The sequence below is a fragment of the Sarcophilus harrisii genome, chromosome 1 (assembly GCF_902635505.1).
Source record: "Sarcophilus harrisii chromosome 1, mSarHar1.11, whole genome shotgun sequence".
Classification (NCBI taxonomy): domain Eukaryota; kingdom Metazoa; phylum Chordata; class Mammalia; order Dasyuromorphia; family Dasyuridae; genus Sarcophilus; species Sarcophilus harrisii.
Window position 1 is genome coordinate 454142118 of NC_045426.1, and position 14601 is coordinate 454156718.

Sequence of the window (14601 nt, forward strand, 5' to 3'; positions counted from 1 at the left end):
TGATTGATATTAGGTAATTAATTCTGCCTGTGTGAAATGAAATGGAGGGGAGGAGACATGACTTGAAGTATTGATTTCTTTTAGATTACTGCTTAAAATTATTCAATTAACTTAGTTAAGAAATTATATTGAGATATATTTGTGAAATTTGGTTAAGAATTATATTGAAAACTAGAAATACCTATAAATAAAGTAATAATTTAATAATGCAATTTCACGGGAAGAATTGAATTAAAACAGACTTTATTTAAAATGATGGTAGATAATGCCTGTTATCTTTTAGCTCTACCTTAAAAAAAAAAGACGAATTTTTTCTGAATGCCACTTACTCCGAGTAAGACCTTTTTAAAATCTCATTTTAATTTCCAAAGAGTTTTTGCAAGTGCTAATCTTATTTTCTTAATTTCTGCTTGAAATATTGATTAGTTGAAATCTCTGTGCTATTTAACCAAAGGAATCCTTACATAGAGAACTATAATTAAATTTGTCATTTTATTAAGAACCTTTAAAGAAGTTTTCTATTCCTAGTGATTAGTTGGTAGATACAAGGTGATGTTAAAATTAATATCTTCTCCAGAGAGAAGTTATGATATAATACTCAACATGGGCTGAGTAATCTTGGGCAAACCACCTAATTTGGTTTAGTTTTTTAGATTAGTACTAGAGGCAACTCACTAAGACTTTTGAATTGCAGAAAAGATAATGGCCTTCACCTGAAGAATTTCTTTATCTTGGAATTTGCTCTACCAGTTAAATCACATATCCAGTAAAAAGGTCTTCATTAAAAGTTGGGAACTCTGTCAACTTATTTAATAGAAAGCAAAAGGAATTGGCTCCTTAAAGTACATAAAGCTTATAGTAAAAGTATTATGCTTTTGTAAGAAAAATGTGTTTTGAATTTGCTAATAAAGACAGTTATCCAGTGACTTTTACTTCAAAGATTCAATGAGGTTACTCTAGCCTAAGAGATAGATTGATGAATAAAGTTATGATATTTTTTTTTTTTACAAAAAATAAAGCTATGAATTTTCCTATATTTATCCTCCTTTGTCAATTTCCTTTCTAGCTCAATTTGTATTGCATTTCCCACAATTTCCCATTTCTAAAATATCCCCATAATTTCCTTAAAAAATATATCTGGAAAATGTGATTAGATTAGGAAATGGTGAGATAATGTTCTCACAAAGTAGATTTTATTAACTGAAAATGTACCATTTCCTTTTTTTTTTTGCCAGAAAATGTAGTCCTTTAGCATATATTTTCTTCAATTTAAAAAATTCTTAGGTTTTGAGAAAATTATACAAATAGTGACAAACTTTCAAAGGAAACTGATTGTTTATGAGAAAAAGAGTGGTTTTAGTAAAACACTTTTTTATCCTTTAAATCCAGTCACAGCCGCTTGCCTTCTTAGAGGAAGATATTCGTGAGGTTTTAAAAGAAGAAACTGGAACAGACATATTCCTCAAAGAGGAAGATGACTCTACCTATAAGAGCTGCAAACAAGAGGTAAATTCAGAATGTTTTAGTATCTTAAATCAATATCCATTTTGTTTTGTAATAATTCTTCCCTTATAACTTGTTCATTCCAGCATGTTTCTTCTGTGAAGAAAGTCAGAAAATCATTAGTTTTAGATAATTGGGAAAAAGAAGAACCTGGTACTCAACTATTAACAGAAGACAACATTTCAGATATGCAGGTTGGTGAATAGCTTTTTAAATATATAAAATTTGAAACTTAGAAGAATTCTAATTTTCATGGTATTTTTGCCTATTTTTGTTGAATATCAGGTTCTGATTTGCTGTTTATTAGGTAGCCAGAACTAGTACATTAGAAATTCATGGTGGATGAGTGCTTTTCAATATGAGTTTTTAAAGAATCATCAATGTTCCTCCAGTTTCGTGTGCATTTGAAATACTTGAAGCTTATTACTGTCTGGAATAAAAAGCATTAATGGCACCAGGGCTTTTCATTGATTTTCTCCAAGATATTAGTTGATCTTAGCTGATATGCCATTATACAAATAAAACAAATAAAACTAGGAGAACATAGCAGTTACTTATAGAATATTTGTCAGACTTTAGGAACGATTAGGCTTCAGTTCTTGAGACTAAAGACAAGAAAAAGAACCATTTCAAACAAAAGAAGTTAACTCTTTCCAGCCTTATGTGTCACAAATTGTTACTTGAGGAATCAATTGTTTATTTTTACTACTGCTTACTGTAGGAGGTAAGAAATATCCAGCTCTCCCTGGCAGCTTTAATTCACCATTCCTATTTCTAAGTAGGCACAAATAACCCTGGGATATTTGCATTTCTTCTTTCTTTCCCTTTGATTTCCCCCCACCCCCTTTATTTATTGTCAGTGCTCCAAGGAATAAAAGTACATTTTAAGAAATGAGTTTCACAAAGCCATACCCTAGGTATACATTTATAGGCTTTGTAGGGGAGAGTATGTTATTGTTAGTCAAGTTGTGAAAAGAAAATAATCTGAAAGGTTTTTTTTTGTTTTGTTTTGTTTTGTTTTTGTCCCCTTTTCAAGTCTTTACTCCAGCCCATCAGATGCTCTAATACTACTAGATTTTCAGATTGCAGAAAGATGAGGTATTTTATGCAGTCACTTAACAGGTTAAAGTAATGGCACCAGTAAGTTATAAATGCTGTTGTCACTTTTTTCATCTTTCTTTGATACTGCCTACTTTGATACATGCTTTCTAGATGCCCTAATAGAGAGGGTTTGGGAATACTGTGACATGTTCTCTGTAGATGTTCTGTACTCTCACCTCAAACACCTAGTTCTGGCCTTCCTCTTCTTGCATTGCACCCTTAAAAAAAAGTAAGGAAGCTTTTTTGATCTTCTTCAATGGTTTTATGATCTCATCAATGTGGTTATTCTCTACAATATTGTAGATTGCCACTCATCATGTGCAATTCTTGTCCATGTTCTCTTATAAATCTGCCATAGGGGTCTACTCTTTTTTTTTTAATTTCTTTGTATTGCATAGATACCAGTGAATCTGTTCCTTAATTTTCCCTTAATATTACACCAAAGATGCATTCCAATCAAATATAACCCTCTGTAATACACAAGGTCATCTAGACTTCTCTTTACCATTAGAAGTGGTATTTTACAAAGCTAACAATTCTGTTGAAAAATTACTCCTCTGTCTTTTCGGATCTTCCTTGTATGGAAATGACTCCCAGTAACTTCTACCCTGTGGTCCTGGTTCTGTCCTCTGACATAAACAGAAAAAATCTATTTTTTCAATGCCACAACTCTTCAGAAATTCTAAAGACCTCTTGGTCTGATTGTCTTTACTTCAACAACCTTGGTTTTTTCAAATGTTTCTTGTGTTTCATGGTCAAGAAGGCAGCATAATGTAGAGAAAAGAGGACTAGATTTGGAATAAAGGGAGACCTGGGTTCAGTTCTTTCATCTGTCACTAATTGTAATCATAGGAAAATCACTTAGATTTAGTTTCTTCACTTGTAAAATTGGAAACATTAATGCCTGTAGTATTTATTTCATAGGGTATTTGAGTATCAAATGAAATAATGATTGTATCTTGCAATCCTTAAAAGTATGACATAAATGTCATGATATTAATATGACTTTCTTTTTCTGTAGAGTTACATCATTCCAGTTTGTCAGTGTCTCTCTTAAAATATGACAACCGCAATATAATATTCAATACATAGTTTTTCCACAGGACTATTCTATCCCTTGTGTCCTTGACTTAAATACTATACTAATACTTATGCAGTTTGGGATTATAGTGTGTTTTTCAGAAGCCACAATTGACTTTCATGACGCTCAGACCTTTTTCATCTGAATTGTTGTTAAGGCATATTTACCCAATTTAAAACAAAATAAAACCTAAATGAAAGGTATCTTTCTTCATTGTATGTTCATCTTGTTGCTGCTTTGTTCTGGTTTAGAGAAATGTTTTAAAATTTTGATTCTGTCATCTGGCACATTAACTATGCCTCTATTATCACTTTGTATCATCCACAAACTTGATTAACATAGCATTAGGTAATTTGGAATGATTAACTTTATAGAAAGGATAAGGTGTTTTTTACTGTAATGAGAAGTGCTGAGGATTTTTGTTGGTTGTTTTAGGCCAAAATCTATAGGGAAAAAAAATATTTATGGCAGCTTTGCTTTAGAGTCATATGTATAGTGTAGGTGATTAATTGTTTTTTAAATGACCATTACTGCTAATATTTGTGTTTTTTTGGTGATACTTTCATGGTTAGAGTATGATGCTGTTAGAATGACAGTTCTATGTTTTTCTTGTTTCCATCTCTGAAACCTTTGTTTAATTCCTATCAATTACTCATCTTTAATATCATAGACAAAGCTTTCTTGGGAAAGAAATAAAGCCCACTTCAAGCTCAAATTTTATATTTTATCCCCTTTTAAAATTTTAATTAGTTGTAGGTATTTTATTTTCATTTTTCCTTTTTCCCCCTTTTAGTCAGAAAATATCTTTACAACATCTTTATTAATGATACCATTATTGGAAATACATGACAACAGGTGCAACCTGACACCAGAAAAACAAGATATAAATTCAGCCAACAAAACATACACACTTACTAAAAAGAAACCAAATCCTAGCACTTCCAAAGGTGTCAAATTGGAAAAGTCTCTTCAGGTATGGATTTATAAAATTTTTTTAGTGATTTAAAAAATATTCAGTTATCAACTTGGTCCTACTGGTCGTGAATTCTTTTCTTTCTAGACTTCAACCAATATAATAGTCACTGAAGGATGCACTGACTGCTATTTTACAATTCAGTTTAAATCTGGGTTTCAAAAAGAGAATCTGTCATTTACAAATCTGTGTGTGTAGGTTAAACAATTTGAGATGTAACAAAGACTCTACACTAGTGGTTTTCAAGCTTCTTTGACTGATGGTACACTAAATTCATGCCTGTGTTTTTGGCACCCATCCTTCTATAACAAATGCAGCCCTGAAAGGATGTGTGGTTGGGGGCTGTCCCAGCAACCCCGTTGCTACACATGATTGTTCTGCTTGAGCAGTGAATGCCTGTGAGCTTCTGGAAGGCAGGTCACACAACAAAACCCCTTTCCCAGCTGCAGAGCAACTGTAGTACAGCTGCAGATCTAGGCTAGAGCATTGTCTTGTAGGTACGATACACATTGGAAAATGTGAGAGGGCACTGAAGAGAGAAGTTTCTTTTCATGCCTGAGAGGATGAAGAAATGGCATCCTTTTAGATACTTAAACATTTCTAAGGAATGACATTTACAATATGGTATATCCTGTCACGATGTCCAGGAGTTACTTTGGGTCATAATATTAGTTAAACTTATTTTTGGAAGCATTTGGGAGAATTTTGTTGTTGGTAATATGCAAATGGCCATTTGAAGCATAAATTTGGCTACTCAGTATATGGAAGTCTGGATATATAAAACAGATGAACTAAGAGGTAATTATTAGCTTTATAAAAGGATTCACATATGGTTATTTTAGATAGCAAGCTCAGTGCATTTTAAATTTTTCAATGCAGAAATGTAATTTATCCATATTTTTTTCAGGGATACCTCTGTTGCAAAAATTCATACTAGTATGATACTCTATATTCTAATAAGTAAAATATGAACTTTGTGCTATTCTTTATGAATTGTTATGCAAAAAATCCATTGTATTTTAAATAAATTTCTTAATCTCATACTCTCTGTTTGCTCATCCTTTTCTTACAAACTTCAACACAATAAAGCCTGAAAAGGAATTGCTGAAGTTTGCTCTTCACACTCAAGCTTAATTACTAGGAAACCAGCATCCTGAAATTTCCCTTCCCTCCAAGGGAACTATAAATTTGACTGACAATGAGCGAATTTACTTTTAAACCTAAAATTCTGAATTAGTATAGCTATGTTTATTGTGGCAAATTTTAACTTTATTGTCATATGTGTTTCTCATTTTAGTCCAATTGTGAATGGGAGGCAGTGGTTTATGGAAAGACTGAAGATCAACTTATAATGACAGAACAAGCAAGAAGATACCTGAGCACATATACGGCAGCAAGCAGCACTTCCAGGGCATTAATACTGTAATTGTCAAGATAGCTGTGGAAAGCATGCCATTTCTTTACTATGTATTCTGCACTAAATTCAAGTGTAGTGAAATTTGTCAATGAATTGTTTTTAAACATTTTTAAGATGGCCTTAAAATTTTTCACATCTTTTAAATAAATATCAGGCAGGCTAAAAGCTAAATCATTTTAGTAAGGGGTTATCAGAACAATCTTGCAGTATTTTAAGCGATCTTAAAAATTGTTTTTAAAGAACATTAAGAAAAGCAGCATATTAGAACATGAATAAGTATTTTAATAGCAAATTTTCCACATTTCGTTTCCATAAAATGTTGTCTACTTCGATGCTCTCTTGATGCTGCAATTTTGTTGTAGAGTAGGTTATAAGTACTTAATGATTTCTGAAGCCACATGACCTGTGTATGGGAGAGCATGCATAGTTAATGAAAGTACTTTGGCTTACGTGCTTATTTGCTTATGTAGCACTCTGTTCTACTATGTATTAAGAAACACAATGGAAAGAAACATAAAAGAAGGGTAGAAAGTTGCACTACTAGTTTTTTTGTATTCTTCAAAAACAGTGAAATTAACTACAGTGTTAAATATATTTATTTGAAATTGGTACTAGAAATAAGATGGGTTTAATAAAGGGTTTTTTCATTTTTAGTACAGAGTCAGTATTTTCTTCATATATCTCAGAAGAGCTGAGAGCTTTGTTGAATGTATTGTACAGTATGTAGGGGCAGGAAAACTTTGTAAATTGGAAAGGAGTCTGTTTTTATAATTTATTTTCATTTTAAAGCTTAAATGTAGATATTTATATGTATACAGGGTGTCTAGAAGTCAATGTTGTTTCCTGTTTAACAGCTATATTAAGGACAAGTTTGGACCTTGAAGTTTGAAACAGCAATAAGTTATAGCCTGCAAAGAATACAAATTCTATGCTGTATGTCACATCTACCTAAATATTGCACTATGCCCTTTAAATCATGTTGGTTATAAAGTAGTTATTACAAAATTTTTACTAAATTATAATTTAACTTTTTCTTTTTTAATTATATCTGGGGGTCATGTAAATTAGCATAATAATTTGTACATGTGTTTTAAAATTGAGCATTTTATTTTGTTAAAACACAACATAGCACCATGGTCCCTAACCAAGTCTTATCTGCACTTAGAAGTTTATAATATTTACTTAGCATTTCAAAAATAGAGCAAATATTATTCTCTTATTTATACAGGAAAAACTTTTGTCCTTTTATAAAACTTTTGTGTTTCTCTACAGGTTACAACAGTTGCTTCAGTTGCCTATTTTAGGTATTTGCACTTATTTTATTTCTTTTTGAAGGAATGTCTTGGTTTGCTTTTGTTGTAGAGATTTTATGTAGTTAATTCCTTGCAGAGTATAATGGTGTGCTGTCAATTTACACTGACAGGTAAATAGAATTGTACACTGTAGTTTTAGTTATTTATAATTAACACACTCTCTCCCTCTCCACTCCTGAAGTGTGCTGCTATAGAGAATAGCAGAATCAGCTTGCTGCTATGAGAGACGGAAAGAGCGACCACCATATGCACTGTGTGTAGAGATAAAATCAAATGATGGCAGGTTCTCAAGTTACCTTTATGGGATCAAACATTACCAGGAAAATTCTTGCTGAACTGATACTCTCAAATCCCAAAGGTTGAGCTTTGGTTATCTTTCTAAACATGAAAATATTACAGTGGCTTAAAAGAAAAAAGCAACAGTTCCATGTCTGTCATCTGTTAGATAGGAATTGAAATATCAAAAGTTTGAATTTGTAGCTACTGTGCAGTAGACCTAAAAGGATCTCAAACTATTTAAATCTTGAGTCATGTTGGCCCTCCCAGTTTTTGTATACTGTAGTGAGAAGTGCAGAAAATATACAGTATTAAAATTATGCCTTATTGATATCAAATAGAACAACCAGTTTGGACTTTGTTAGCAAATGTTTATTGGGGGTGTTAATTCCTTGATAATTAATGGACTTCCTGCAGAAGTTACACTATGAAAAACAAATTGATACAGCAGAATTACAAAGTGTCATTTTATTTAAAATGAGCCAGTGGCACATAATGGGCAGTGGATTGATTTTTTTTTTTTTCTCTTTGAAGACCATAGCTAATATGGGTGCACATAGTCTCACATCACCAAAGTCTATCATCTAGAAAGATCGGCTTTTTAAAAGAAAATATAAGATTTCTTTTTCTTGAACATTAATCCAAAATGTTAATGTATTCCAGATTTTATAAACCAAGGTTTACTGTACATAGTATATATTAGAGTTGGTATTGGTTGAGCCCTTTAGCTAACTGCTTTTGTTGCTTTTGCAAGAAGATGTCAATATTTAACATGTCAGATATTTTAAGTCACCTTTTTACTGTTCTGTATATATGTGTGCATTATAATTTTTCAAGATGTTCTAAACAACTTAGATATACATGTAGCAGCCAAACTTGTGTGGAAATGGGCTATGCATATAAAATATTCCATCTTGCCTTTGGGTTTTGACATTAATGTACAACAATTACAATTGTAATTGTAAAAGAATCTTTTGTAAGAGAATCTTGGGTACAATGCTGATTTTTGTTAACATCCAAAATAAAACATCTGTGTACAAGCTGACTTGAAATTTTCTTTTGTTTGATGAATTATTCTTTTGTGTGTGATGATATTGGCTTCACTAAAGACATTTTTAATTTTCTGACTCTTCTTTAGGACATAACCATAATTGATCACAACAACCATTTATGGAATAATATATTGCATATCAATTCAGCATGAAATCAGTTTTTTTCTTTATAAATTTCTTTATTCTTTTATTTACAAAGCATATGCATGGGTAATTTTTCCAACATTGACCCTTGCAAAACCTTTTGTTCCGAATTTTCCCCTCTTTCCCCCCAATCCCTTCCCTAGCTGGCAGGTAGTTCAATACATGTTACATATGTTGAAATACATGTTAAATCCAATACATGTTTACATATTTATATAGTTATCTTGCTGCCCAAGAAAAATCAGATCAAGAAAAAAGGAAAAGAAAAACAGAAAGAAAACAAAATTCAAGCAAATAACAACAGAGAGATAAGAATGCTATGTTGTGTTCCATCCTCTGTTCCCACAGTTCTCTCTCTGAGTGTAGATGGCTCTCTTCGTCACTGAGCAAGTGGAATTGGTTTGAAACCTCTCATTGTTGAGGTGAGCCACGTCCACCAGAATTGATCATCGTATAATCTTATTGTTGCCATGTACAATGATCTGGTTCTTCTCATTTCACTTAGCATCAGTTCATGTAGGCCTCTCCAGGCCTATGAAATTAGTTTTAACATAGCACTCCTGCTTGGTTCAAACCTTGGTGGGAGGGAACGATGATGTAATTTGTCAACCAAGCAGATATTCTCATTTCAATGCAACTTTCCACTGTGTAACATCTCAGTTTTGTTTTGTTTTTTTGCTTGTTAAAAAAAGACATGAGCTATCTACTGGTAATGAGATTTCATCTAAACTTAATGAGAATTTTGCTCTAGGAGAGCAAACATTATCATCAATAGTATCATAAATACCATATAACTTAAATCTTGGAATATCACAGTCTCGTAAGAATCAAAATTGTGGGTAATTGAAATGGCTATGAGTAGGTACATAGTGGACAGAAAAGGGGCGTGCAAAAAGTGGTATAAATGATGGATAGGCAACAACTTTGAAATAATAGTAGAAATTAGACCCACTAAATGATGTTATTCATAGATGCCTGAGTTCTGAGGAAAGTCATGAAATTCACATGTAATCAGGAATTACTGAATCAAAATCATATTGTTTCTGCCTGTCAAAGGTTTAATCGTCAGTGTGAGGGTCATGACATGCTTTCTTCTATAGAATTAATATTTCTAGCTCTCTTGATCAGGGACATTTCCTTAAAATTTTCTAATTTCCCCACAAATCCAAAATTAGGTATTTTTTTTTAACTCTGGAAAAGAACTGTATAGAAAGACAATGCTAATTGAATGCTTTTTAATTTTCCCCTGCTAAATTTTTTTTTTGTATAATCTGTGTTTTAAGCTGTAGCTGATTTCTGAACTATTTAATTTTTATGTTCTCATTCTAGCTCTCTATTCTTTATTTCATCAAATGTTACATTGCCACATTATGACTGACCACCATACAAAAAAGCTGTCATCACAGGTATTTCTTCTACAATGTAATAAGGAAAACTGAATCAACTAAAACTTGAAGTTGAACTCAAAAGTTCAAAATACAGCAAGGGTGTTAGACTGATTAATAAAGTATCATTCAAACTGTAAAATTATTGATAGAAAAGGTTGATACAAAATGAAGTGAAAAGAAATAGAACAAATCTATTTTTATGTCAATTTGACAGCTTAATATAAGAAAGAATAATGGCAATGCAAGATAATCACCAGTCTTGGTGATTTCAACACTCAATATGACAACTTTAGTGAAAACATCAACAATAAAGGCATTGCTACAAAATGAGCAAAGTAAAAAGTTATAATCTTCTCCAAATAAGAAAATGAAAAAATGGGTTGATATAATCAGAAGGACTGTATTTTCAGAAAGAACAGTTAACATGAAGTGTTAGTACCAAAAGTTAACAAATTATACATTCAAATTTCTTTTAACATTCAAATCAAAATTATAAATGAAAAAAATAGACATTTAATGTTTTATAATGAATTCCAATTACAATAAAATATACCGAAATATGCAAAAAATATTAAAAGATGGAAGAAAGTATAACTACATTTATTTCAATTGTGAATAGAAAATAACCTTTATTAAGTAAAAAAAAAATCAAGGGCACAATACATGTGCTTGATCATATAAAAATAAATGTTTTCTTTATAATAAAAACTATCAAAAAAACCCCAAGTCTCTGGAAAAATGACCAAAAAAAAAAAAAAGCTTGATATTTAAAATTCATTGTCTAGTCCCCAGTATTTAAAAGTGGTTGAAGGATATTTTAGGAATGCAAACACAAATTGTTAATTTTAAAAAATGTTTAGACATTACAGATGTAAATTGACAATTTTGAAGTATTATCTTAAACCTGTCAACTTGACAAAAATAATTAGAAGCAATTAAATTCAGTTTGGACAGAATTATGTAGAAATAGGCACATTTAATTGCTAGCAGAATTCCAAACTAGTAAAGTCTTTTTGGAGAACAAGCCCATAGTTTGCAGCCAAAGTTACAAAAATCGCATTAATACAATAATCCATCTATTAAAATGTTGGGAGATATTTCTGAAAGTATTTTCTAAAAGGAAAAAAAAAACTGGAAGCAATTTAAATATCCAGCAATAGCTTAAGAGTTAAATTGCAGTAAATTAATACAGAATATGGTTCTAAAATGCAATTAAATCAGATAGGAATATAAAGAAATTTGGAGAGTCCTTTATGAGCCTTTGGTATGGCTATGAATTGACCGATTATTCTGGAAAACATTTTGTAACTAATTGTATATGCCCTATGACTTAGCAATAGTATTTTTAGACATACTCAAAGAGGCCGAAGCAACCTACATATATAAAATAATAAACCTTTTGTTGCAGCAAAGACATAGTATCCATTATGTGGGAAATAACTGAACAAGTTCTATCTAGATTGAAGACTTATTTGTCTGTTTCCTCTTCTTGCTTTTCTCTATCTTCTGTAGTTTGGTTTCTGACCCCATCACCCATCAGTAATTGCTCTCTCTAAATTGTCAGTGATTTCTTAATTGCCAGATCTGATGATGTCTTTTCAATCTTCATTCTTTATTTTGTTAGTACTGACCACCTTCTCCCCATATTTTCTCCTCTTTGGGTTTTTGTGACATTTCTCTCCTATCTTTCTGTATCCCTTAAAATCTTTTGTTTGGTGGCCATGTCATATGCACAAATTGTGAGTATTCCCCAAAGCTCTGTCTTCTCTCTATACTCTCCAGGCTAGTGAACTTGTTAGCTCTTCTGGTTTCAACGATCATCTTCTGCATGATTTCAGAGTCTAAAAATTCAGCCCTAAATCTTTCTCCCTAGTTCCATATCATCAACTATCAAACATTTCAAACTAGTGTACCATCAGTATCTCAGACTCAAAATCTGCTGCACCCACTACTATTCTGAACTTCCCTACTTCTGTCAAAGCTATTCAAGTTCTCGCTTTGATACCATTCTTAACGCCTTACTCAAAGGATATCCAAGGATTAGCTGATCTTTTTGTTTTTGCTTCCAGAATATCTCTTACAGTTCTCTCCTGTCACTTTCATAGTCATAACTCAAGTTAGCACATTTTCCTGTGCTATTATTGCAATAATATCCTAATTGGCCTGTCTCAGGTCTCTCTATTCACATTAATTCTCCAAAAAGCTACAAGTGATTCTTTGAAAACTCAGTTCTAGCTATATTGTTATTTACTCAATAAACTCTAGTGGGTCCCTGTTCTAGAATCAAATTTGAACTCTTGTTTGGCAAACACTTCACAATTTGATCCTTTCCTATCTTTTTAGTCTCCTTATAAATTACTCTCCTTCATACACTCTGTGGTCCAATTAAAGTGACCTTATTGCTGTCCCTCTTCACTTCTTGAAATGCCTGGTTTCTTTTAAGCCTCAGTTTGTGACATCTTTTGCATGAGGCTTTCCCTGGGCCCCACAGTTGCTAGTGCCTTCCCCTCCTAAGTGGTTACATCTCTACTCTGTATGTATCTTACATGTATCTATATTTGTGCGTATTGTCTCCCCATTGGAGTGTAAGCTCCTTGAAGGCACATTTCATGTTTTATCTTCAATGCTCAATAACACAATGCTTGTCACTTAATAAATACTTGATTGATTATAGTATATATCCTACAATTAGAAGTGATGAATATGAAGGCCTCAAAAAAATTTGGGAAAACTGTATGTGAGCTGATACAGAATGAAATCACAACCAGCAAAATCATTACATGATAATGTACCCATAATAGTGTTAAGAGCTCCTTAAACTGAAATCTAACCCTCATTTTAGAGTTAGGTCAAAAGGGCCACAGGGTGAGGATAGATGTTAGCAGGCGGTTCTCTTCCTAATATTATTTAAGATCCAAGGAATTTTGGGACTTTGACTCAGGGAAAACTACAGAATTCCATTGATCTCTATCTTAAGGTAAATAGCCTGTAGGTAGAAGGCAGAAGTTGTGTAAGTGAAGGAGCCAACATGGAAGAAAAGTATACTGATACTATAGTGAGCATGAGACATATATGTGGAGCCATGAAGAACAGACAGGTCAACAGGTAGGTTATGAATGGTGTGCTAATGGTGTTCTTAGCTTCTGGTTCCAGTTTAGAATTGAAAAAAGAAACTATTGACTTCTTTTGCTTTCCCTGGATAGAGGAAAATGTGTCATTGAGTCATTTAGATATTTCTAAGTTACCCTCTTCCTTTCCCTCTTCTTCCCTCCCTCCCTCCATCTCTCTTTTCCTCCCTTTTTCTCTTTCTTTCCTCTTTTCACTTTCTTTCTCTTCTCTCTTTCTTTCTCTCTTTATCTTTCTCTCTATTTTTCTCTCTCTCTGTCTCTCTGTTTTCCTCTGTCTCACTGTCTCTTTTTCTCTGTGTGTCTCTGTCTCTGTCTCTTTGTGTGTGTCTCTGTCTGTGTCTGTCTCTCTGTTTCTATCTCTATCTCTGTCTCCATCCCTCTGTTTCTTTTTCTCTGTTTTTTTCTCTCTCTCTCTCTCTGTCTCTCTGTCTCTGTGTCTGTCTGTCTCTGTCTCTCCTCTCCTTTTTCTCTTTCCCCCCTCTCTCTCACATACACACTCTCCTCTTCTCACTCTCTCTCTGAGCTCAGGAAGCATTCACCTTTGTTAATTTGTTCCAAATGTTTATTTTGTTAGTGAATAGATCTTTGGACTAGGAAGAAAGGAGATGTGGGTTTGAATTCTGCTTCAGTTACTGATTATGTAACCCTGGGCAAGTTACAATCTGTCTAGACCTCAAGTTCTTTATTTATAATGTGAAGGGGCTGGGGTCAATTACTTATAAGTCCCTTTCCTTGTCTAAAACTATAATTTTGTGAAATGTGATTGAACTGTTGAACAACAGAAAGGCAAAGCTGTGTGCATTTTATTAAATGCTTTTAAATCAAACCTGAAGATGAGAGAATGTTCCTTGTTCTAGAAAGATGAAATGTTTGTCTAAATATAGGATTTGGAGTTAATTTAGGATACTTTTTTATGGTAGCAAAGGGCTGACATTTTCCCTTCACCTTTTTTTGAGAAGAGCTTTATGTTGTGCAAAGTTTAGAAAAACAAACCACATTCCCAAGGAGTCTGGTTGGGGAACTCTAGTTGCTTGGAAAGGGAAAGACATGCCCCAGTAGGGGAGTGAGCTGTTGGAGAAGCTCCATCCAGATAAAAGGAGGGTCAATAGTAGGTTTTTATTGTTGCTCAATCATTTCAGTAGCCTTCAACTCTTTGTGACCCTATTTAGAGATTTCTTGGCAAAGATTCTGGAGTGATTTCCCATTTCCTTCTGCAGCTCATTTT

The 14601-nt window shown here is 32.8% G+C and overlaps 1 protein-coding gene across 5 annotated transcripts in view; it reads left to right on the forward strand.

The window, feature by feature from the left end:
* The window catches only part of MYBL1 (MYB proto-oncogene like 1), a 63155-nt gene extending 54445 nt beyond the window's left edge, over nt 1-8710 (forward strand). For 3 of the 5 annotated variants that reach the window (XM_031946329.1, XM_031946327.1, XM_031946328.1), the window contains exons 13-16: nt 1390-1506; nt 1590-1697; nt 4479-4658; nt 5956-8710. In XM_031946329.1, the coding sequence (XP_031802189.1) occupies nt 1390-1506; nt 1590-1697; nt 4479-4658; nt 5956-6084 (534 nt within the window). In that variant the 3' untranslated portion in view covers nt 6085-8710. The remainder of the gene's footprint in view (nt 1-1389; nt 1507-1589; nt 1698-4478; nt 4659-5955) is intronic. The other 2 variants (XM_031946330.1, XM_031946331.1) reach the window with 1 other exon arrangement.
* The last annotated feature ends 5891 nt before the right edge of the window (nt 8711-14601 follow it).